The sequence below is a fragment of the Cajanus cajan genome, chromosome 7, assembly GCF_000230855.2.
Source record: "Cajanus cajan strain Asha chromosome 7, NIPB_CcT2T_4, whole genome shotgun sequence".
Taxonomy (NCBI): domain Eukaryota; kingdom Viridiplantae; phylum Streptophyta; class Magnoliopsida; order Fabales; family Fabaceae; genus Cajanus; species Cajanus cajan.
Genome location: NC_138523.1, coordinates 40174521 through 40197885, shown reverse-complemented (window position 1 = coordinate 40197885; position 23365 = coordinate 40174521). Strand labels below are relative to the sequence as shown.

At 30.2% G+C, this 23365-nt stretch overlaps 2 protein-coding genes across 5 annotated transcripts in view; both read left to right on the top strand.

The window, feature by feature from the left end:
• Window positions 1-13721, top strand: part of LOC109812054 (myosin-16) — a 37262-nt gene extending 23541 nt beyond the window's left edge. For 2 of the 4 annotated variants that reach the window (XM_020375922.3, XM_020375921.2), the window contains 13 exons: window positions 1325-1362; window positions 1958-2084; window positions 2171-2341; window positions 2448-2579; window positions 2879-2988; window positions 3109-3169; window positions 3621-3798; window positions 5090-5295; window positions 5584-5688; window positions 6517-6768; window positions 11110-11249; window positions 12650-12891; window positions 13348-13721. In XM_020375922.3, coding sequence (XP_020231511.1) covers window positions 1325-1362; window positions 1958-2084; window positions 2171-2341; window positions 2448-2579; window positions 2879-2988; window positions 3109-3169; window positions 3621-3798; window positions 5090-5295; window positions 5584-5688; window positions 6517-6768; window positions 11110-11249; window positions 12650-12891; window positions 13348-13385 — 1800 coding nt within the window. In that variant the 3' untranslated portion in view covers window positions 13386-13721. Of the gene's footprint in view, window positions 1-1324; window positions 1363-1957; window positions 2085-2170; window positions 2342-2447; window positions 2580-2878; window positions 2989-3108; window positions 3170-3620; window positions 3799-5089; window positions 5296-5583; window positions 5689-6516; window positions 6769-10901; window positions 11026-11109; window positions 11251-12639; window positions 12892-13347 lie in introns of those variants that run through there. The other 2 variants (XR_014427816.1, XM_029274131.2) reach the window with 2 other exon arrangements.
• Window positions 13722-18177: 4456 nt separating this feature from the next.
• On the top strand, window positions 18178-21853 carry LOC109812087 (transcriptional regulator SUPERMAN). Its single transcript, XM_020375958.3, has 2 exons — window positions 18178-18529; window positions 18648-21853. The coding sequence occupies exon 2, from the start codon at window positions 18694-18696 to the stop codon at window positions 19315-19317; it is 624 nt and encodes a 207-aa protein (XP_020231547.1). The 5' UTR covers window positions 18178-18529; window positions 18648-18693; the 3' UTR covers window positions 19318-21853.
• Window positions 21854-23365: the final 1512 nt, after the last annotated feature.

Genomic DNA, 23365 nt, shown 5'->3' with positions numbered 1-23365 from the left:
ATAATCCCCACAATGGTTTCTATATCTCTAACAAAAGGCATCTTAGTAGTTGAGAGAGATTAAGGGGAATTTCTGGACCTTTGTTTTGCATGGATTCTCTTGATGTGTATTTGGATGGAATGTTTAAGATTTCTAAAGAATTTAATGTTCCAAGAATTTCAATTGGTTATATTGAAATTTCTTCATTTATATTTTGTTTGTTTGGATAAAGTAATCAAATTTCTTCATTTTCAAAATTTTATATTTGGATAGAGTAATCAAATTTCTCCATTTCTATTTTTTTTTTTAATTTGTATAGAGAGGAGAGAAATAGTGAATGGAGAGAGAGAGAAGAGAGAAAATATAGAGAGAAGAGAGAGAAGGTGAACACAGTGATATTTCAAATTCCTACTTTTTTTTGTTGAATTTGAAATTCTATTATTTTAGGTCATCAAAATATTTCAATAAATTATTAGATTTTCTAATACTATTTAAATACAGTATCTAAACAACATATTTTATTAAATTCTCACTTAAATTGAATTACTCACTTAAATTTCCTTATCCAAACAGACCCTTGTGGCTTTTTATCTTGTAGTATTTTATTTCTTGAGAACTGCTCATCCTCATTTTTATGTATCTGTTCCTTCCTCTAAATAATTTCTTCTTTCACTTTACAAAAATAATGAAAATTGTTTTTGCGAGTGTTGACTTTAAAAAATCTTATGAACTACGATAAATACCTTTTTCTTGATATAACATATATACTTTATTGTAAGTACCTTAATTCTACGCAGATTACTTAGGCATCCAGCATATATACTTTATTGAGTGCAAGGTTGTTTACATGAATCATAATTTTGACTTAATCAATCTTATAATCATTTCTCATTGTAAAAGAGAAACTAGTTTGGTTGAGATATTGTCTGGTACATATTTTACAAATTGAGGCATGTGGATTTCTGGCAGTTGGGTGTGCTTACAATTGAGGTGTGTAGTTCTTGTCTTGTTTTACACTGTTACACATTATTCATTGCCAAAGGACCATATATGCTTTTATTTGATCAATGGAAGCCTTGTGGTGGTTATCATTTGTTAGTCATGGTATTGAAAAGATTCCAGGATTATCATCCACAAGTCATTCTGGGGTGAAAATATTTATGATGATAGCTTCTCACAACATGATTGTTATATACAGGACTTCTGTTTTGAAATATTTATGGATTATTTGTTTTGGAATTTGCTAAGATTGTATCCTCTGAATATCTACTTTCAGAATATCACAACACTGATATCTAAAAAATGTCTTTTTTTCTTTCTTTCTTTCTTTCTTTCTTTCTTTCAGAAACCTGGTGGAATCATCGCTCTGCTTGATGAAGCTTGGTATGAGGAATTTTCTCTGTTCTTTACTGTGAATGCATTTATATTTTAAAAAAGAGAGAAGAATAGAGAAATGAGAGGAGTTTTGTGCTTGCAAGAATGAAATAACTTTATGCAATGTAGAGCTTGCCCACATGCTAGATTAAGTTTCATAATATTGGGAAAAGCTCCAGTCCCGCCTATCTTATATCTCATTTTAAAATGGCACCCACCGTTTATCCTCACACTAAACCCAATAGTGTTTGGTGTAACGGGATGTATTAGAAAAAACTCAAATCCCATATCAATTAGAGATAAAACTAACAAAAAGTATATAAATGGAGGAGAATCTTCACCTTACAAGCCGGTTTTGTAAGGTTGAGTTATGTCCACAATCCACTTTCTAAGACATAACTATGCCATGCATTATATATTTGAATTGATTGTTACTGTTTTAGTAAATGCCTATTAAGATTTATGCATGTAATGGGATGTGACACATTTATATTTGGCACTATTAGGATTCGATATTCATTCTTATGAGTTTAAGGTGAAGAATAGGTAAGTTTTGGTCTCTTCTTTACTAACTCTTATTGACATGTTCATTGTCTGCTTGCAGTATGTTTCCCAAGTCAACTCATGAAACATTTGCACAAAAGCTTTATCAGACATTCAAAGATCACAAACGCTTCATCAAGCCAAAATTGGCACGCTCAGACTTCACTGTTGTTCATTATGCAGGGGAGGTGAGTTTGATTCTTCAATTGCTATGCAATTTTCTTTTTATCTGTATGTTTCTGCTAAAATTTGTTATTTATTCACTTCTTTTCAGGTTCAGTATCAATCTGAGCAGTTTTTAGACAAAAACAAAGACTATGTTGTTCCTGAACATCAAGACATGCTAAGTGCTTCCAAATGTTCATTTGTATCAGGCCTTTTCCCTTCACTTTCTGAGGAGACAGCTAAATCTGCTAAATTTTCTTCTATTGGTTCTCGTTTCAAGGTATCTAAAATATGGTTATCTACCTTGTCAGAAAGAATTATGTATTTGATAAGCCTTACTGCAATCCAAAGGACAGAAGGTAAATATTTTGTACTTATTTGTGCAGCTTCAATTACAACAATTGATGGATACACTCAATCTGACAGAGCCACACTATATTAGATGTGTGAAGCCAAATAGTCAATTAAAATCTTGCTTATTTGAAAATTTGAACGTCATCCAACAATTACGATCTGGTGTAAGTAAAATTGGGAATTAAGTTGTACCACCTGAGGATAGGAGTATTAGCACTTCCATTGCCTGTTCACATTCTCAACTAGCTACTAATTTCCTAATTTTCTCCCGAGTAGTTGTTTTATTCAGTCAAACCTTAATTTCATTCCTATTTGTCTATTCATATTTAATTGGGGACAATTAGAAATTGCAATTAAAAATAACATGAAGAATGTGAATAGGCAATTAGAAGTTCCAACGGCCCTTTCCTCGTTCTCATTAATCATAACTCTTTAGAATTTTCACCCATTGTTGATGTTGTAGGGTGTTCTTGAAGCAGTAAGAATTAAGTGTGCTGGATTCCCCACTCACTGGACCTTTCATGATTTTTTAACTCGATTACGTGTTCTTGCTCCAGAGGTTCTTCGAGGAAAGTAAGTGCAACTTAACACCAATTTTAACCATGTTCTTTTCACACAATTGTCTTGATGCCATGCTTTCCACTTTGACATTTGTTTGGTTTCCTATCTTGAAAATGACCTGCATTTATGCAGCTTCGATGAAAAAGATTCATGTAAAATGATTTTGGAGAAGATGGGAATGACAGGTTATCAGGTAGAGCTGGAAATTTATTGAATTTTGTTTGTATTGTTTAATGAATGCAACATTAAAAGAATTTTTTTAGAAGAATTTATTATTCTTTAACATTAAAGTTGCTGCCATTTATATCCCAGAATCTTTTTCTGGTACTTTTCCATTTGACTGGGGGCATGAAATGAAGTGTTAACCGTTTGACTTATGACCAGTGTTATCAATGGTGGATGCCGGAAGGCCAAAATTCCACCATATAAACATGCCAATTGCGCCTATGGTGCTGCCATAGCGGGCCTCCCTTCACAAATTGCCTATGGTGGTTGGCAAAAAATTGGCCATGGTGCTGCCATTAAGCAACAATGCTTATGACAAATGATGCATATTCTGACCCACATAAGTTGACCTAAAGTCTTTATTGCAAGATGCTTTCCTATTTTAAGCTGAACTTTTTGTGATCTGCCTAATTTTGCAGATTGGGGAAACAAAAATATTCCTAAGAGCTGGACAGATGGCTGAATTGGATGCTCAGAGAGCATTACTGCTTAGTAATTCTGCAACAGTTATCCAAAAGCATGCTAAAACTCGTTTTAGTCGGCAAACATATATTGCCTTGCAAAAGTCCTCTGTGTTTCTGCAATCCATTTGCAGAGGTCAGTTATTTGTCTTTTTGGTATTATGTGGAGGACAAACTTGGTTACTCAGAGGTGGAATATCACTATGGGCAGAAAAGCATGAAGCCTTTTAGTTTAAATGCCCCTTCATTGTATTCTAATTTCAAGTCCTTTTTCTTTCATAGTTTTCAAAGATTCTCTCAAAGGGTGGGGAAAGAAATATAATATTGTCATATCGTATTTGGAGTAACTTAAAAGAAACTCTAGTAATGATCTTTGAGAAGAAAAAGAAAGTTAAAATGGACATATGCACCCCCACACATGAGAAAACAATCCTCTTGTATCTCTATGAGCAGAGCTTTTTATTGCAGAAGAATTAGCATCCATCCATTCATGACGATATCTGTGTGTGCCCTGTTTTGATTTTCCCTTCTAGGTCTTTTGAAATAGTCCGAAAGACTGAAACACAGTATAGTTCACACTGAACAATAAAATGTGGTATGAAGATCATTATCTTACAGCAGAATTATATCCCTGCACTTGCAAGAATTTGAGGATAAATAGAAAATATATGGAAGCATTAAAAACTGCCCAAACTCACAAGAGAGAGAGCAAGATTTTTAATGTAGAAAATCATCTCAATAAAGAGGTAAAATCATAGATCATCCAGACCGATGAAAACAACTCCACCATGATGAAAATGGGTACAAAATAGTCTCAAACAAGTACATGAATCTGTGCTAATAGCCAGCCAATCAACAAGAAAGCAGCAAACTTACAATAGAGATTAGAGAATGAAGAATATGAAAATCACCCATAAACAGGGTTCTGTTCAAGCATAATATCTGCTATTCCTAACAGGGAATCACCATTCCAATCGTTGAAAATGAAGAATCTGATGTCCCAAACTTACTAACAAAATTTCAGCCCAATCCCAATGGTTAACAAATCCCAAATGACTTTATCTTCTTTTCTCTCAATGGTGTCTAATACTTCCTTGAAATTGGCCTCTCTCTCATGTGCCCTAATTAGACCCATCTCCACTTAGAAGTGTGACATCAAGTGGGTTTCAATTTTTCAGCCTTTCTCCAAATAAGAAAGGAGCCCAATATCCAAAAATATATATCAATTGTGAAATGCATAAATAATGAAGACTTTTGTAGAGTTCAGTTTGCCTGACATGTTTTTTTTCATACTTCATTGCTTGGTCTTACAGTTTCAAAGGAACTCTTATGCTTAGACAGTTAGATTTAAGTTTTTCATAAAAAAATTTACAAACATCACATTTACTCAATTTATTATATTAAGTACTTATTGTTTCAACTTTTAGGAGTATTGGCTCGAAGATTGTATTATCACATGAGGAGGGGAACAGCCGCAGTCAGAATTCAAAAGCATATGCGTCGATCACTAGCCAGGAAATCATACACTGAAGTAACGAGCTCCGCCATTGTCTTGCAGACAGGTTTTCGAACAAGGGCTGCTTGTGATAATCTTAGATATAGAAAGCAAACCAGAGCATCAATTACTATTCAGGTTAGATCTGTCCTTTGGGTAAAATATGTTTTTAATCTTCCTAAATCTCTCGAAATTCAGTTTTAGTCCTTATAAAATTTTAATATGCTTTTAGTCTCTACATTTACCACAAGCAATGTGGTTTTAGTCCGCATGTATTTATATTAAGATGTAGAGACTAAAAATGTATTAAATTTATATAAGTACTAAAACCAAACTTTGGGATATTTAGAAAGACTAAAAACATATTTTATCCTATTTTTTAAAAGATTTTCTGTTGCCTGAAATTTTAGGAATGAAAACATGCAGTCCTATTGGCGGCGACACAAAGCTCTCTTTGAATATAAGAACCTTAAGAAAGCGTCAATCATTTCACAAAACATCGATCATTCAAATGATACACATGAAGAGAAGGTTGTATATTTTAATATTTTCTCACAATTACACTTCTAGTCTATCTAGTTTGGACTAAGTACAATTTTAGTTCCTCAAGTTTTTTTCAAGTTAATTAAGTTCCATTTTTAAAATTAAGCAAATTTAGTTCCATGTCATATTTCTTTTATTTAACAAAATATTATTTTCTATTCAAATATTTGGGGAGACTATGATGAACTTGGGATATGAAATAATTTTAGAAGAAATTCAGTTGAAACTGGATAAAATTGGAAGTATTTTACAAAATGTGAGATTAGGGTTTAAAGAAGGGAAAAATTGAGTTTTTCTTTTCTTTTCTAATTTTGGTGTGAATTTGATGTTTTGGCTGGTTAGTTTTGCATAGAAGACAATTTAATCGATCCAATTTATAAAGATTGAGTGAAGAAATTCATTGGGGACCAAATTTTCTTAATTTTAATAATAGAGGGACTAAACTTGGAGAATCAAAATTATAACAGTTCAAATTAAAGGAACAAAAAATGAGCCTAATATTTTTACTTTGATAAGTATCTGTATGTTTTCATTTTTTATACTCCTTGTTTCGTTAATTATTAGTAGCAGCTAGTCAGCTTTATAAAACGGGAATATATAATATAATTCAAAGCTATTGTAGAACCTTCTCCTAATTGCTTACAGCATTCAGGAAGACTACATGATTAGGAATGAAAAATGATTGGGAATGTCTTTGGCTTAGTAAATTGAAATGAAAACAATCAATACAAAAACACATGTACCTTCTTTTAACATAATTATCTTGAAGTCTGTTGACATAACAAAATGAACTGGTTTGCTGTCATGGAACGCCAGGTTTTGGAGACACCTATGCAAAATGAAAGTCCTATGGAAGAATCTTCATATCCTGTCCAAGAAGAATCTTCAAATCATGTCCAAGAAGAATCTTCAAATCATGTCCAAGAAGAATCTTCAAATCCTGTCCAAGAAGAATCCTCAAGTCCTTTCCAAGATGATGAAAGCATTGAAGTTATCAGGGATTCCTCTAGTCCTCTCCATGACACTGAAAAGATTGAGGTTCTTAATGTAGAAATAAAAAACTTGAAGGTAAACATAGTATATCTACTTCCTTTATTATAATATCTTTAAAATATCCCAAAATATCGTTAGTGTCTTGAATATTTTACAGTATCATAGATTATCTCTTAGAGAATGGTTTCTAAATTTCATTATATATGTTTCCTCTTAGAATTTGGTCTTAGAGCTTAATTCAACCATACAAAACTAACTTGTAAGGTGAGAGTTGTGTCCTACTTCTATATACTACTTTGGCCAAATCACGGACGATCCAATAGGTCCAATAACAATTACTAGAATAAACTTTGATACCATCATAAAATTTTGGATTTAGATTCAACTCAACTCTATTAAATTGACTTGTAAGGTGAGAGGCGTCACTTATACTATTTTGGCCATCCAACATTTCAGTTTTTAATTAAGATTGAGAGTTTAGTTTCGGAATAAATAAATAGGTTTAGTTCTTTGTCTTTTGTACTACATTACATGCCATATTTTATATTTATTGTTTTCTTTTCCTCCTTTTCTATCTAAATCCATATAGTTTCAATATGGCATTAGAGCAATATCAGCCTCCATTGCATGTCTCATCGTGTTTCCATTCTTGAGTTCTTTAAAATCAAGCACTTTACTATGATGACCTCACTATCTCCAAGATTATTTTCTTCCCATTGGTCATGCGCAAAATTCCAGCAACTGAAACCAAACCCTACACAACATCAATTACTAACAATTCTTCCCCCTCCCTCCTTTTCTTTTTCCATTTTCTTTGGTACATGAACATGATCTATGCAGTGTCCCAAAACTGACAACTAAAGATTAATCTGCCTTGACGAAGTGTGATTTCTACTGGCCAAATATTATTTTAACACTAACGGGAATCAATCCTAGGAGTATCTGGTCGGCTTCCATGTCCAAGGACAGGTCTAACAACCACTAGGCCAAGATGATTGGTTTTTTCATTTTCCATTTAGTATCATCGTTGGTTTCCAATGCCAATATTAAAAAAGAGAACAAATGCAAGAGATGCTGAAATCATGTCTTGACTACATAATGGAGTCTGTTTTATGTAGACTTAATGCAATACATGCAAATAAATAGAGGAGATAATATTTCTATTTACATGACATGATAGACTTACAATTTCAAAATTCCTAATTAAATAAGGAAACAAATCATAATAAAAATCAATTCTAACAGATAATCTAGAATACTCTAAAATAGTCTAAGATATAAAAAGATATTATCAAATATTTCTAAGATTTTCTAGCACTTCTGAAGCTAAAGCTTATTGCAAGAAAATAATTCATTTCCCCGTAAATAAAAAAAAAAAAACTTAAAAATTCAGTTCTACCAAAAACATTAGTTGCTACAAGATATTAGAGAAAACTGAAATATAACTTCATCTAGTAAAATGATTAAGATACTAAATCTCTGTTTACAACACCTACATATAACTGTCAAACTATGACAGCTACAACTAACATAAAGTAAAGTAGCTAACTAACTAACTCAGTTACAATTATTATGATAAAGGACTTATACACACAAAAGAAAACAATTCATTTCCCCGCAAATAAAAGAATAAAAATAGAAAACATTAAAATGGAGCTTCACCAAAAACAATTGTTGTAAAGGCAACTCAAGGATGCTAGAGAAATCGAATAAAATTGCTAGAAAGATAGCTTAGCTAAACAGCTGGAATGATCACAAGCTTGAGAGAAATTTCTTGGCAAGCAATCAAGCAAAGCAAGGTCCAACCTTCTGAAAACCACATTTGGAAGCTTTAAAGCAATAATATTGGAGACCCAAAATATTTGAACTTGAAACTAAGTCTGACAATGACATATAGGAGAGAGATGAGGCCAGTGCATCTAGGATGAAGATGGAGCCAATGCGTATGGTACAAAGACGGGAACTACACAAAGGACAAAAGGCCAATGCCAGCACTTGGGACCAATGTTGTCAGAACTGAGTCTGTCATCAACTCGATTAAAGTAACGAGTTGGTAGGTTATTAGTCGAATCAGTAAATTACTAGTTGAACCGTATGAAGTGATCTACACAATAGAATTTATAAAACTAGTATATATATTATTTGTGTTGCATATTAAATAAATAACTTCATTGGTTTAGTCTGGTAAGTTCTAGTCTTCCAAAACATGAAGAACTTGGGTTCGACTCCTTTATACTAACAAACAAACACAGCACAACATGCCTCAGATAGTGCTCCTTGGGCCCCGTGTGTAAACACCAGCACCATGTTGCACCTCCTTGAGTTGTGCGAAAGCAGCATCTCTGTCAAGTGTCAACAACTTGGGTCCTGTGCGGAGACGTACCGGTTGATTTAGTCTGACTGGAACTAGTCTATTCAGGTTGCAGGCTGGTTAGATGATGCCATCACCAGGCCAATGCACATCAGTTTCTTTCTCTGACCCGAACTGCTCACATCTCCGGTTCTTGGTCGGACTATTTCAAGCCGGGTTTAATAACACTCCTTGGGACAAAAGGTCAATGATAGAGCATCACAAGGTATGCCACTGCAGAAGTCATCAGCAGTGAACATTCGTTATCATTAAATAGAAAGGTTGGCAGTGGGTTCTTGGTCGGACTAATTCAAGCCGGGTTTAATAACACTGCTTGGGACAAAAGGTCAATGATAGAGCATCACAAGGTATGTCACTGCAGAAGTCATCAGCAGTGAACATTCGTTATCATTAAATAGAAAGGTGGGCAGTGGGTGGGGGATCGGATTGAAGTGAGAAACCGGAAAATCATGACATGATAACAGGATAGTGGTGACAATCATGCTGGAAAGAAGAGATGCAGTGAAAGAAGTGACTAATTGGAGTTACACATTTTTGGGAACTTGACTAGAATAGCACCAGACAGGTCATGGAGGATAGTGCCGCTCTAATACCTGTTGAAAGAGAGAAAAATATGCAAGAGATGCTAATACCATATCTTGACTAAATAATGAAGTCCATTTTATATCGACTTAATGAAATACACAATTAAATATAAGAGATTATAATCCTATTTACAGACCTATATTTGCAAAAATCCTAATTAAATAAAGAAACGAATCTTAAAATAAAAATCAATCCTAATAGATCATCTAGGATACTCTATAAAATAGTCTGCGGTGTAAAAAAGATATTATCAGATTTTTCTCAGATTTTCTAACAGCCAATATAGTATTGACAGGGAGAGCAAGAATGATATGGTTACTTGATATCCTGATGACAATCAGTCCAGCAGTCCTCTTGTGCATACATTGGTGACTTTTCTTCCCGCTGAAAATCATTTAATCAGGCCCTGCTGCCCCTAGTCCCAGATGCTTTGGTCCATCTTTGTCATAGATGCAGTTTGGCCTGTCTCTAGTCCCAAATGTAGTTTGGCCCCACCTCGTATATCAAACACTTTGGCCCCATCTCTATTCTCAAGTGCCCGCTGCTGCATTAAATTTTCTTTTAGTGTGTTTCATGGTAACAAGCTTAAAGCTTTAGCCTGAGGGGACTGTTACTATATCTAGGAAATGTCTCATAATCTAATTATATCTTGGAATATTTTAGAGTATCTGAGATGATTTATTAGGAGTGGTTTTTCAATATTTTTTTGATATGGTTCCTTAGTTAATAGGATTTAGGAGTTCACTATGAGTAGGGATTAATGTTTTTTTTCTTTTTCTGTAACACATTTTTATGTACCGTATATCAAATATTATATTTTATTAGTTTGTTTTCTTTTTTCCTCCTTTTCTACATAAATCCCTATAATTTCAATAGCCTTTTTCACCTTTTGAAATTTAAAGGAATGTTTACTTCTATACCTCTATGTTATCATTCCTCTCATTTTCTAAGTTTTTCTAACATTATATATATTTTTAAAATAGATAATTCATGCTAAGAATTCATGTATAGAATGATAACTTTTGTTGAATTACATGAAAATTAACCTTAAAAAAAGGACAGAGCAATGGTATTCTTTTTTTCATAGAACTCTTATATTTATTGTAGAGGCCAGACAAGATAGATGAATAATTAGTTTGATGCTATAGGAGAAAAAATTCTTGGTATGTTAAAGATGAAATGGATGCAAACAATCTATAAATGAGTAATAACTGGAACTGATACACTTGACAATTTGTGTACATGTTTGTAGTATATAATCACAGAATATGTGATATTACCATGTTGATCAAGGATGAACGATTCAGATCAAAGCATCATTTAAACAATCACATGGTTGTCACTGTTATAATGATCCAGTGCTTTTATGTCATACCGTACGTATGTAATGGATTTTGGTTATGGTTATAGTTATTCAATTCAAATTTACCAAGTTTTTTTCTAATCATTGCATTTCCCAGGTCAAGTTGCATACAGAAAAACAAAGAGGTGATGAATATGAAAGGAAATATGTAGAAGCTCAAGGATCTAGTGAAGAGTTACGCAAAAAGTTAGCAGAAACTGAAAAAAGAGTATATCAGCTTCAGGACTCATTGAACAGGTAGTATTAATATTACCCTTTGAGGATTCATGTAATCTTGCAATTTGATTTTCCAATACCAAAATCCATCCACGATGGTAAAATCATAGCACATGATACCAAGAGGAAAATGGATAGAATAAAGGAAGGAATGAGACAACCCCATAATAACTGTGTGTTCTCTATGTTCTTTTACTAAGGGATATATTATCTTTCAACTGAGTATAGAACTTGCATAAACAATTGTAAAACCAAATGATGGAGCTGAAATGATCAAAATCATTCTGTCAACATTCATAAACACTCTTAGCAGACATACACACTATTAAGACATGGTGGTTTCAAGTTTTACTAATGCTCATAAGTCATGCCTTTCCAATATTATTTATTATTAATCCTATCAAGTCTCTAGTTACTTTTTATTGACCTGGCAAAATTAAAGGATTGAACTTCTAGAAATATCTGATGATATATATAAACAATACCATATTCCATCTTCCAAAGGATTTACACAAACTTGGAATACAAGGGTCAATAAATTTTTGGTTAATTAAGGCAATAATAGTTAGAGTTTCGAAAGACATAATTCTAAAGTCTGTCTGTTGAAGATGTAAAGTTTGGAAACCTGACAAATTGAAGAGGGGGGGATGTAGAAGATGAAATGTTTGGCTTCATTCCCCTTTAGGCATCGTCCTTTGAGTTGAATGCATCATGCAACAATGAAACAAATTTGTTAATTAAATAGAACTTATAAAAACTGAAGTTACTAACCCCGATTTCTCCAAAAGTATCTTCATCAGTAAGAATGAGGCAAACCGATGCTTCAGAGATGAAAATGATTTTTTATTCCTTTGTTAGTATTAATGATCTTTACTTCAGAGGCTGCTGTTGGAGTTCTCCATCAGTATGTTATCCACGTGATGAATATTTCAAAATCTTCATTTATGTATGTTAGGTAGGTAGCACAGAAGTTGACATTTGTGAAGAAGATTTAGATTCAGCCTAGATTTATGAAGTGTTACTTTTGAAATATCTGCTTCCATAACCAAAAATTTTCTGGAACTTAAGTGAATTAGTAATTGAATATTTTCGGTATTTGTTGGAAGGACTGGAAGCAAATGTCCGATTATATCATGAGTCACGACCGGTTATATTCAAAAGCCTATTTTGAACAATAAAAAAGTGGCCAAGATTTACCATATAACAGAAACCATACTTTGTTGGGTCTTAATGGACATTATGGTTTAAACTTAAAAGAATCTAACCTGAGGGGAAAAACATAAGAGAGGGTTTAACTATGGTGACAGTCAAAGAAATTGTTTACTTTGTCAGCCTATTATGGGCATCACTACGATTTGAATTCTGACTTTTAAAACTAAATTCTATTTGATTAATGCTAGATCTGATTTAGTGTGTATCAGGATGATATCTTCCATGTCAACTCAAGTTGCCGAGCTGAAGATGATCTTAAGTACTTCATCAAGATTGAGTTCAACTTTTCGACCTATTGCTAGGGTTGACATTGCTTCCAGTAACTCTGATACTTCATCCACAGACTCCGACTTCACATTTCCAGCTACTGCTTCAAATGAAGCTCCTTCTTCCCCAGAGCCAAATTCTTTCAAATTAGTAGTTCAGGATGTCACTGCTGTGGATGGATCAGGTTAGTCCAACAACTTTCTCCACAAACGTCAATGTACTAATTATCTTCCCATCTAACTTGCTACTGCCTTGGGAGAAAATAATTTGGTGGTCAGAGGGAGTAAAGCCACTATATAAAGACCCTGTCATGTGTATTATTAATGTAATTTTTTAAATAAGAATAGAAGTACTCTTTTTGAGACCTTGGCAGCCTTGAATCTGGGGTTTACAGTGGAATATCAAAGATAAGATAGTGGTAGGAGCGTAGTAGGATTTAGTTGCTTCCTATAATAATGCAATCATATGTATCTAATCTAAGATGATAGTATTAGTGATTGCAATAAAATAAACATTATGAACATGGCTTGTATTTGGATTTTCATTTTTTTTTGAGTTGTCCTTTTGTTATTTATGAAAAGACGAAAATAAGATGTCTGACTGTATCTGTTTTTTCTTTTCTTCATGGTTGCTTTGTTAGGATCTGAAAAGGAGGGTTCGTTTGATGATTTCTTCTAATAAAACTTGTATTTCGTTTATATCGGGCTTAATTTTCTTATCCTCTGTGTCAATGGGGAAAACAAGGAGGTGGCAGGTTAGGCACGTTCACTTCTTCTACCACACACTCTAAAGAAATTGTAGATACACAGTTCATCTCGGGATCCTGTAGATCAGTAAGGTAGAGGTAGCAAAAGTGTCAAACTATATATGATGAACACATTGATCAGTTTCACCCTGTTGATATCCCCTATGAATTCTCTATTATTTGATGTCAAATGACACAGAATGTGATTTGTTGTAATCTCCCGGTGTCAAGTTGGATTCTTATATATAAAAAGAAAAAATGACAGCGCTGATTTGATTTTTTTTTTTTTTTTTTTTATATAACATCGGGCTTAATGAATGGTAAATCTTTCAGACTTTTCCTATTTAAATCACATATTTTACTTTATATTATTTTTCACTATCTTTATGTAAAAAAAGTATAAAATAAATATATCCACCCTAAACTTTGCGACTTTTATAAATAGTTATTTTTAACTTTCATTTCGCCTACAGAATATTTTCATTTCATCTCAATTAAGTCTTAAACTCATATTATTGTAAACCTACAAATTAAAAGACAATTAATTGAGACAGTGAAAAAGTTCAAGATGTGCATTTGTAAAACACAAAAATCACGGTGTTTTTTTTTTCTCTAATAAAAATAAATGAAGCAAATTTATTTAGTATTAATAACTTAATCCCCAAGTTACCAGAATTGCCTATTACAGCAATGGTAACAGTTTAATAAAAGACGAAATCGGAAGTTAAAGTATTTTGGTAAAAGGTATATAGTTTGGGATAACTATATTTTATTTCCTTAAAAAATGTTATTTTCATTTTATGCTTATCTTTAGTATCTTAACTAAAGATATATTTTCTTACAATTAAAGATACTTGGTGAATTTTAATTCTTATATAAAATTCAAATGTTTTTCTAATTATGACTTTGGTTATAAATATTTACTATGAATATTCTATTTTTAACGTAGTTAATGTCATACCAAATATTAGAATTTAAATTCTAGATAATTTAGTTAAAAATATATATACTGCTACTACTTGAACTAATCAATGTTTGTCACAATTATTTTTTATATGTCTTCATCACATCTTGCATTACACTAAATATTATTTAGCATTTGGGATTATTTACCAACATATATTTCCTCGCTAATGCTGCATAGGAAAAAAAAAGTATTATAATTATAATAAGATCTAATGAAATTTAAGGATGGTTGTTGGAAAAAAAAAATAGTAAGAATTATTCTCCAACTTAAAAGTTAATAAATATGTCAAATTATTTTGCCTAAAATTCCTACACATACAAATTATGGTTGTCTTGCATTTTGCCTTTTCTTTTCCTCCTTCCACTTTTTTGTCACTCTTTTCACTTACAATTTTTTGTGGGTAAACAATGAACGGTGGTTTAGTTTTTCTAGGCTAATAAATAACAACCAAAAGATATATATATTTTCTGAAATAAAGAAAGTGCAGCTCATGTCATGAGTTCAAAAGTGGCAGATACACTAAAATAAAAATAATTATTAAAAGTATGACCATACAAGTGCTGTCAATGTCATTGCCAAAATGAATGTTACAGAATGAAATATGGGGGTGAAAAATGGTTGAGTAGCACCTTTCAATTGATCATAAGTGTTTGGTATGCCGTCATGTTAACGTAGATACACTTTAGGATGGTTTTTATTTATTTTATTTTATTTTTTTTATTTTTTTTTATAATAATTTATTATTATTATTGTGCGTGTGGATTAGAGAAAATTAAAAAAAAAATACTACTCATTTTATTTGCTTTTATCCGTCATCTAAGATTATTAATAATATAATCATAAGAATATATAATTACATTTTACTGAATTATTTTTTGTTAATACTTAAAACAATATATACTACTATTTGTCATTAATTTTATTTCTCTATTATTTAGAAGAACTAAAGCTTACCTTGTTAATAATAATACATCAAGATGTGACTTGTAGTTATATTTGTAGAAAAGCTGATCAAATTCTAAATAATTTGACCAAGTATGGTAGATTTTTGTTAGAAAGTTTGCATGTTTTTCATAATCCATCTCCTTAGCTTCATATTTCATTACGAGTTAACGCTTCAGCAGTATATTTCTTGCATATTGTTAGTTTGACTTTTAAGTCTTTATTGTACAAAAAAACAATACAGGCAAAGTAAAAAAAAAAAAAATTGAGTTTAACTATAACAGGTAAAATAATTCAAAAACATGGATCACACCTTACCATACATAAGCTTTTTCATCTAAAATACACACATATATATATATATATATATATTTAACATATAGTTAATTTTAGTGTTGATTTTAAATATGATTTAACAATATATTTTGTTTGTCATTATAATTTATACTTACATATTTTAACAATATACCAACATATATTATATTTATTGTGTAGATAAAAGTAATTTTTAATAATACATATTATATATTATTATATAACAATTTTTTTTATAGTGATTTGACTATTAACTATTTGATTTATCAATAAAAATTACTATATGGATGACAAAATTTGAATCTAAGACAATTTTTTTACTCTGGAATAGAACTTGGACAAGTTACCTGTCTTAGCTAGCCCAAAATATTTTTTATTGACCTTCATTACACTCACATAAGAAACTTCTCTGAATTGACTTTATATATATATATATATATATATATATATATATAAATGAAGTATTAAATAACATTAAATGATAATATGGAAAAAAAATGTACATTTAATATAGTTTTATAATTGGTTAATAAAAAATGAAATCCAAGTATTTTTATAAAAATGAATCTTTCTACGCGCATGTCATCTTTACACAAGAGTCATGCTAATCTATTTATATTTTTTTATAAGTATATTATATACTAAATTGAATTTAATTGATAAAATATCAATTAATTTTAAAATTATATGATTTATGTGGACTTAGTTTACTTAGTATATAGATAAGTAGAAGGAGAGTTTTTTTTTTTTTTTTGGGAAAACATTGGGATGTGGGGCTTTTGAAGAAAACAACACTGTATTGTTCCATCATCTTTTTATTTAAACAATGAATAGGAAAAAAATATCCCTACTTGTTAAATTTATCACACCATTTTGATTTTTCTAAACATATATTTTCACATATTAAATGATTTTGAATCTTTTAACATGGTACGTTATATATGTTGGAAAGTGAAAGCCTCAATTTTCATTAAATAATCTCACTATGATTAGCTGTATAGGACGCAGTATTTAAATTTGATAAAATTTGTGTTTTTCTCTTCTAATAAGACCATTCAATTTAATTAACACATTAAATACGTGGAAAAGTATTTTTACATACTCTTTATTAGAATGTAAAATTAATCTTCACTTGAAGTAATATTCAAAAATAGTATTTTAATAGAATGTATTTTACTATTTTATAAGTTCAAATTACTACTAAAAATGTTATATATAATGATATATAAAAAAAATTTATTATAAATATAATATATATAAACATAAATCTATTTAATATATAATTACATATAATTTAAGTTTTAATTTTAAATAGACTTCAATAATATATTTTATCACTATAATATATATTTATATTTTTTAATAATATATTAAAATATATTATATTTATAATATTGATAAAAATATTTTTTAATAACAAATAATGTATCTGTGTCACATATAATATTTTTTTTTGGTGAACCCTCGACGTTACAATGACACTTCAATTGTTGATGTCAAATTTATTTTCACTTGACAATCTTTGTTTCTTTATTACTAATATTGTTGCTTTCATTCCATGGTTTTCTGGTGGGTATTTCAATTACTTTTCATTATGGAAATTTATTAATTAATTTATGTATCTTCCTAATAAATGTTACTTATATTAATTCATATTCAAATTTATGTCATCTGAAGAAAATGTGTGAAAGAGTTAAAAACATTGAAATGTGTGGCTTTTGAAGAAAATAACACCTATTGTTGCATAACATTATTAATTATTTTTACATATCAAAGCATTGGTTGGATGATTTATTTGTTGAAATACAAACAAAACCTTATAATTTTAAAATAAGAGGATAAAATGTTTATTGATATAAATCTATTTAGCAATGATTAAAAATAAATTTAAGAGCATTTAAACTTAGAGAGTAAATAATATTTTACTAATGTAAATTGTGTAAATCTTGGTGCACAAGATATAATGCCTTCATGAAAAATATATTTACAAAAACAAATACAAATTACAACAATGATATGAGAGTCTATAATTCAGTACAAAATTCTTGTTAAACAAGAAATAATATTTTTTTAAAAATATATCTCTACAAAAATAAATACAAAATAATTTTTTGATCTTTGGTATAGATAGATTAAAAAATTTTAAATTTTTTTTACATATAGTAATATACAAAAATATCATTATATGTAAACATAAATTTATATGATATATATTTATAATTTTAATATTGATTTTGAATAAGATTTAATGATATATATATTATATCTTACTATAAATTATATTTATATATATTTTTAATAATATACTAAATATTTATAGTAAGGATAAAAATAATTTTTTGAGAAACAATGTATTATTTTATAATGTATGTGTGTAATTTTGGCAATTTTTTTTGTTTTAGTAAACGTGTGAAAGAGATATTTTGTTGATTAAATTGGTTTGATAGTGAATTAATTGATCATGTAGGATATATATGTGTGATGTGAGTGTGAGGTGATGTGTGTATCATGAGTGTGAGTTGCACATTACCTTTAATTATTCTTTTGAAGTCAAATACTCAAATTCTGTTCAAAGTCACTCGAGTGCAATAGTATCAGCATTACCTGCCATATGCCAGAGCTTTCCAGGATCAGGCAAAAGGGAAATACCACTTTCACACAGTTCCTCCATTTTATTTGCTAAGCAATATCCAATTACAGTAGCTGCTGCCAGTGGCAGATGAAGTACACCTGCAGATAGAGATCTTCACTTTCTGCCTCAGAGTACATGATGTTAAGCTTCAACATGATATGAAGCTATTCTTGAATCACTTTCTCTCACTCACTCATCTCTCAAGTCTCCAAACTTCTCTTGTAAGAGATCCATAAGTCTTAATATATAATCTATTCATCAGAAAGTCAAATATTATTTTTTTTCTTCTCTTTCTTTTTTAAATAATTAATATATGGTTCTTCTTTCTTCTCGCTACAGGTTACATATATTTGGACTGAAAATTACAATAGATAAAGAAAGATCCATGGAAGGAAACTATCTGAACAGAAACACTACTCCACAGAGAGATGATAGCTTTGGCTTTGAGGAGCACACATGGGGAACTTCATGGCCTGCAAGAAACTATGCTTGTAGTTTTTGCAAGAGAGAGTTTAGGTCTGCACAAGCATTGGGTGGACACATGAATGTTCACAGAAGGGATAGGGCAAGATTAAGATCATCCTTATCTTCGTGGGTTTCTGAATGCCCTAAACCTAACCCTAGCACTAAGCCTAACCCAAATCTTCTTCCACCCTCTTCTTCACCTTCTCCTTTATCTGATGAGCCTTTGAACTATGCACACCCTTCTCCACTTTGTAGTCCTTGTCTCACTTTGTCTTCCTCACCTTCCCCAGCTTCTGCCAGTGGAGATAAGAAACCAAGACTCACACCTTCTCATCTTTTGAGTCCTCAAAGCAGGGAAATTAAGATGATGAGTGGTTTAAGTGCTGATGAGGAAATGAAGGGCTGTGTAGAGGAGGAGGAGGAGGAGGAGGAACACAAGGGTTTCAAGAACAATGAGCAGAACATTACGTTGGAGTTAGGAATAGGGTTGCTTAAACACCAAGAGGAGAAGTTAGATTTGGAGCTTCGACTCGGGCATTTCTAGCCAGGTGCAATTTTATCAAACAAATTAATGTAATTTGCAACTTTATATTTGTTTAAACTTCTTGCACTAATTTGGGAACCAATTCAAGCTAGCTGCAGTTTTATATTATATATGTTAATTCTACATTTCAAGGACTTCATCATTGTGTGTGCTTTAGTTAAAGTTGGATAGCATTATCTTATAGCTTGCTTGGTATATTCTAGCCATTGAATGGTCTTCCAAGGTTCCTAGAAAACCAATTCGGAGCAATGGTCAAGTGGTAGAAATAAAAAGACGTAAATTGCAAACAGAAGTTAATATTGAATCTTCAATATTAATTAAGATGCCAAATCTTCATGATGTTGTATAGTATATTGGTCTCATGAATTGGCAGTCAAATTTTGCTCTTGAATGGTCTAAGTCTTCATTCTTCGCCTTAAGAATCTCACAGACAATGAGCAGTTCTTGTTTAGTTTGACTGAATATGATTTCCTATATACTAAAATTTCCTCAGCCGGTTTCTCTAGAGAGATGACCAGGTGACTCTGATAAAAATAAAAAAATATTCCTCATAACATCCATGCATTTTCCTCGGCATATATGCACCCGTAGCCTTTACGTTTATGTCATGTTATTTCTTGGAAACACACTACCTCATTGAATCATAGATCAGTGAGAGTAAAACATATATATTTAAATATCATAAATTTTTCAATAAGTTTGACTAAATATATGTGTTTACATGTAAATAACAAAATCAGATATCTTAAATTAACAGAATAACATTTTCATTTAAAATCTAAATATCCTATCAAGTAAACAATCTTCGACTACATTTCTTTATACACCAATATGTCGGTGCTTCTTTTTATAAGTATATACAAACCTTGTCTCAAATTTTCATAAATATATATATGATGTATTTAATGCTCCTGCATTTGGTACGTGATGATAGAAGACCAAACAAATATACGAACAAGAAACAATCATGTATACGATTACGTAAGCATAATATAAATGCGAGTATAGGAGTAGCAAGAGGCAGAAATGATGTCAGAATGAGGGACATTCAACATGTTACGAATTTGAAGTCTTTTTCAGATAGAATGAAGTGTTGAACAGAACAAAGAGGACAGAGAAAGCAAGGCGAGAGAGATGAATGCATGCGTTGCCACCCACATAGTGTATAAGGAAAACTCAAGTCTTTTTTCCTTCTCCAATTTATTCAAAATGGTAGTTTTGGTGTCTAAGGTGTTGGAGCATTAGATATTTTGCATGTTCCCTATGTGATGTGGCTCCATACCATGATGACCTTTCCCTAAACAGAAACTCGTAGTTTATGACAGTACCAATCAAAACTAGAAATGCTTTTCTCTCTCACTCTTGATTGGTCTGTGAAATTCAGTACCCGAAGATTAAATTATTAAACTGATGTAATGTCATTGTAAGTGTAAGGAGAAGTTTCAAATAAACTTGAGCGGTAATGGATTTGAACCAACATTTTGTTTCACTATACTAGTTATGAATTCTGTCCTAGGATATAGGAATTGACGAGGTGCTTCATGAATCGATTTTTGAAATTGTAAAGTTATACCCTGATTATTAATTAGTTTTTAATAATCAACTTTATACACTGTGTGAAATATATTAATAAAAAAAGTAAGGAAATTGGCTAAGAAGAATTGAAGTGTCCATAGAGATAGTGCAATGATGTCAGAAAAGTATATGAAGGTGGAGGAGATGGACATGTGTGTGTACAACAAATGCTGCTAAAGTGCAGTTTTAGTGAAAGAAGGAAGAATGGGATAAAGTAAGCTAGTCGGCGCACGTCACTATCCTCTTCCATATTTACTTTTCCTTCACCCAAACTACCTTTAATTTGCCATCAATGACTACCCTCCACCCTTTCCCCAAACAAGAACACAAGAAAAATACTAATATGCTACCTTTTCTCCCCTTTTTCACTCTTTTTCTCACACTGCAATGTACCCTTTAAATTTTTCTACACTACATACAAGTATACAAATCCCTCTTCACTGTTCTGTGCCTATGTTTTAATGTGCCCATATTTGGTTTGTGCAACAAAAAAATAACTAAGTCCTTCTAATACTTTAAAAATTAAAAAATATTATATACAATGATATAAAAAAAAAGTATCATTATAAATATAATATATCTAAATATAAATCTATTTAATATATAATTTTACATAATTTTAATGTTAATTTTAAAATAAAGTTTAATAATATATATTATATATCAGTATAATAAATATATTTTGTAATAATATATTAATATATATTATATTTATAATGTAGATAAAAATAATTTTTAATGATAAATTTGTGTTATTATAAAATACATATTATTATATGATATTTTTTTTAATGGTATGTGACATGATAGACTTTTTGTTCAGGAAAATATAGTTATTTGACACTTTCAATCATTAGTATCGGACATTGGATTTGAAATTTTGAATAATATATATAAAGTCCTCAGTTCTACCATTTTGTAATCATAGTAATTAATAAAAAGAATCTGTTTACGTCTTACACTTCCTTAATGACTTAACGATTATATTTTATTTTTTAAGTAACTCAAATTATATATGCATATTTGCACTCGAAAAATAACTTTTTTACATCCAATATACTAATATATAGAGAGAGAGAGAATAATGTAATAGATAAAATATTTATACTATATATGATATGATATATAGGAAGAGAGAAATAGAAAGAAATGTGAAGTGTTAAAGTGTTTGAAATATTTAGGGTGTAATATTATTAAGTAGGAACTATTCAACAAACTTGAAATTACTTAAATAAACACCAATCATTTCTACGTTGAGTTTTCTTTTTAATCAATTCTACGTTGAGGTTATTTAATTTTTCATATTGAATATTTGATTCAATAATACATTTTTATTTGTTAATTAAATCATGCTTATCAGCTAAAATCAAGCAAAGTATGCTACTCTGCGCATAAAATTATTAAATAATCAGAAATTAAAATGAATATACTCTAACATATTTTACTACTTTAATAATATTTATCTACTTACATTTATTAAAAAATTACTATAAATTGAGTTAATAAGTTATTTTGTAACATTATTTTCTCTAAAAAAAATGTTATAGAAATAATATTTTTTTATCTCAATATTATTCTTTTTAGTTATTTTCAAAATTAAAGTATTACATTAAATAAATGAATAACACAATATATATAATAATAATAATAATAATAATAATAATAATACTTAAGATAAATAAGTTTAGATATTTGATAGAGATTTGCTGGTAATTAACCAAGAATGTCTTTAACTTTAAAAAATTTATAAGAGGTTAGAAACACTAAAATATAAGTGATAACAATATTTATATTTAAACTAATTATTATTTTATAAAATTAAATATAACTTAACAATATTATTAAAATATTATAAAAATATCATTTTAGTAATATTTGAAAAATATTATCTAATGTATAAAAATATTATTAAAAATCTTTAATAATTTAAACTATATACAATATTTAATATATTATAAAAATAAATTGACAATTTTATACATAATTAAATAATAATTTTTTATATATCTTGTAAGCACGTTATTAAATGACAATAGTAAGATCTTCAGAATACACATTTATTTAGACAAGGTTTTGGGGAAGTGTGACATTTGATCCTACTTAAACTTGGCATAGCTAGATCATGCCACTGGTTTAGGGGTGTATGGAGGGGGATGGGTTCTTATTTCCAGATTAGTATATTAACCCTTTCTCTAATATTGCTCAATCCTTAACCTATTAACGCTTTATAACTTTGTAAAAGAATCGGAGTACCACATGTAATCTCTTTCAATCTATTCATTTGATTATAAAAAATAAAAAAAAGGAATATCCCCATCCATCAACAAGAATTTATTAACTCTACGCATTACTCAATATATCAACAATTTCGTTTTAGTACGTATATACTTCAAAATAAACAATTGTGGGACCTCTCTCTTGACATTCTTCCATGTTTTTTAATGTTGTCTTTTTAGACTTCTGTTTCGTCTTT

What these genes read in the sequence shown, in the direction of transcription:
- LOC109812087 (XM_020375958.3), top strand. Translation starts at nt 18,694, where the DNA reads ATGGAAGGAAACTATCTGAACAGAAACACTACTCCACAGAGAGATGAT.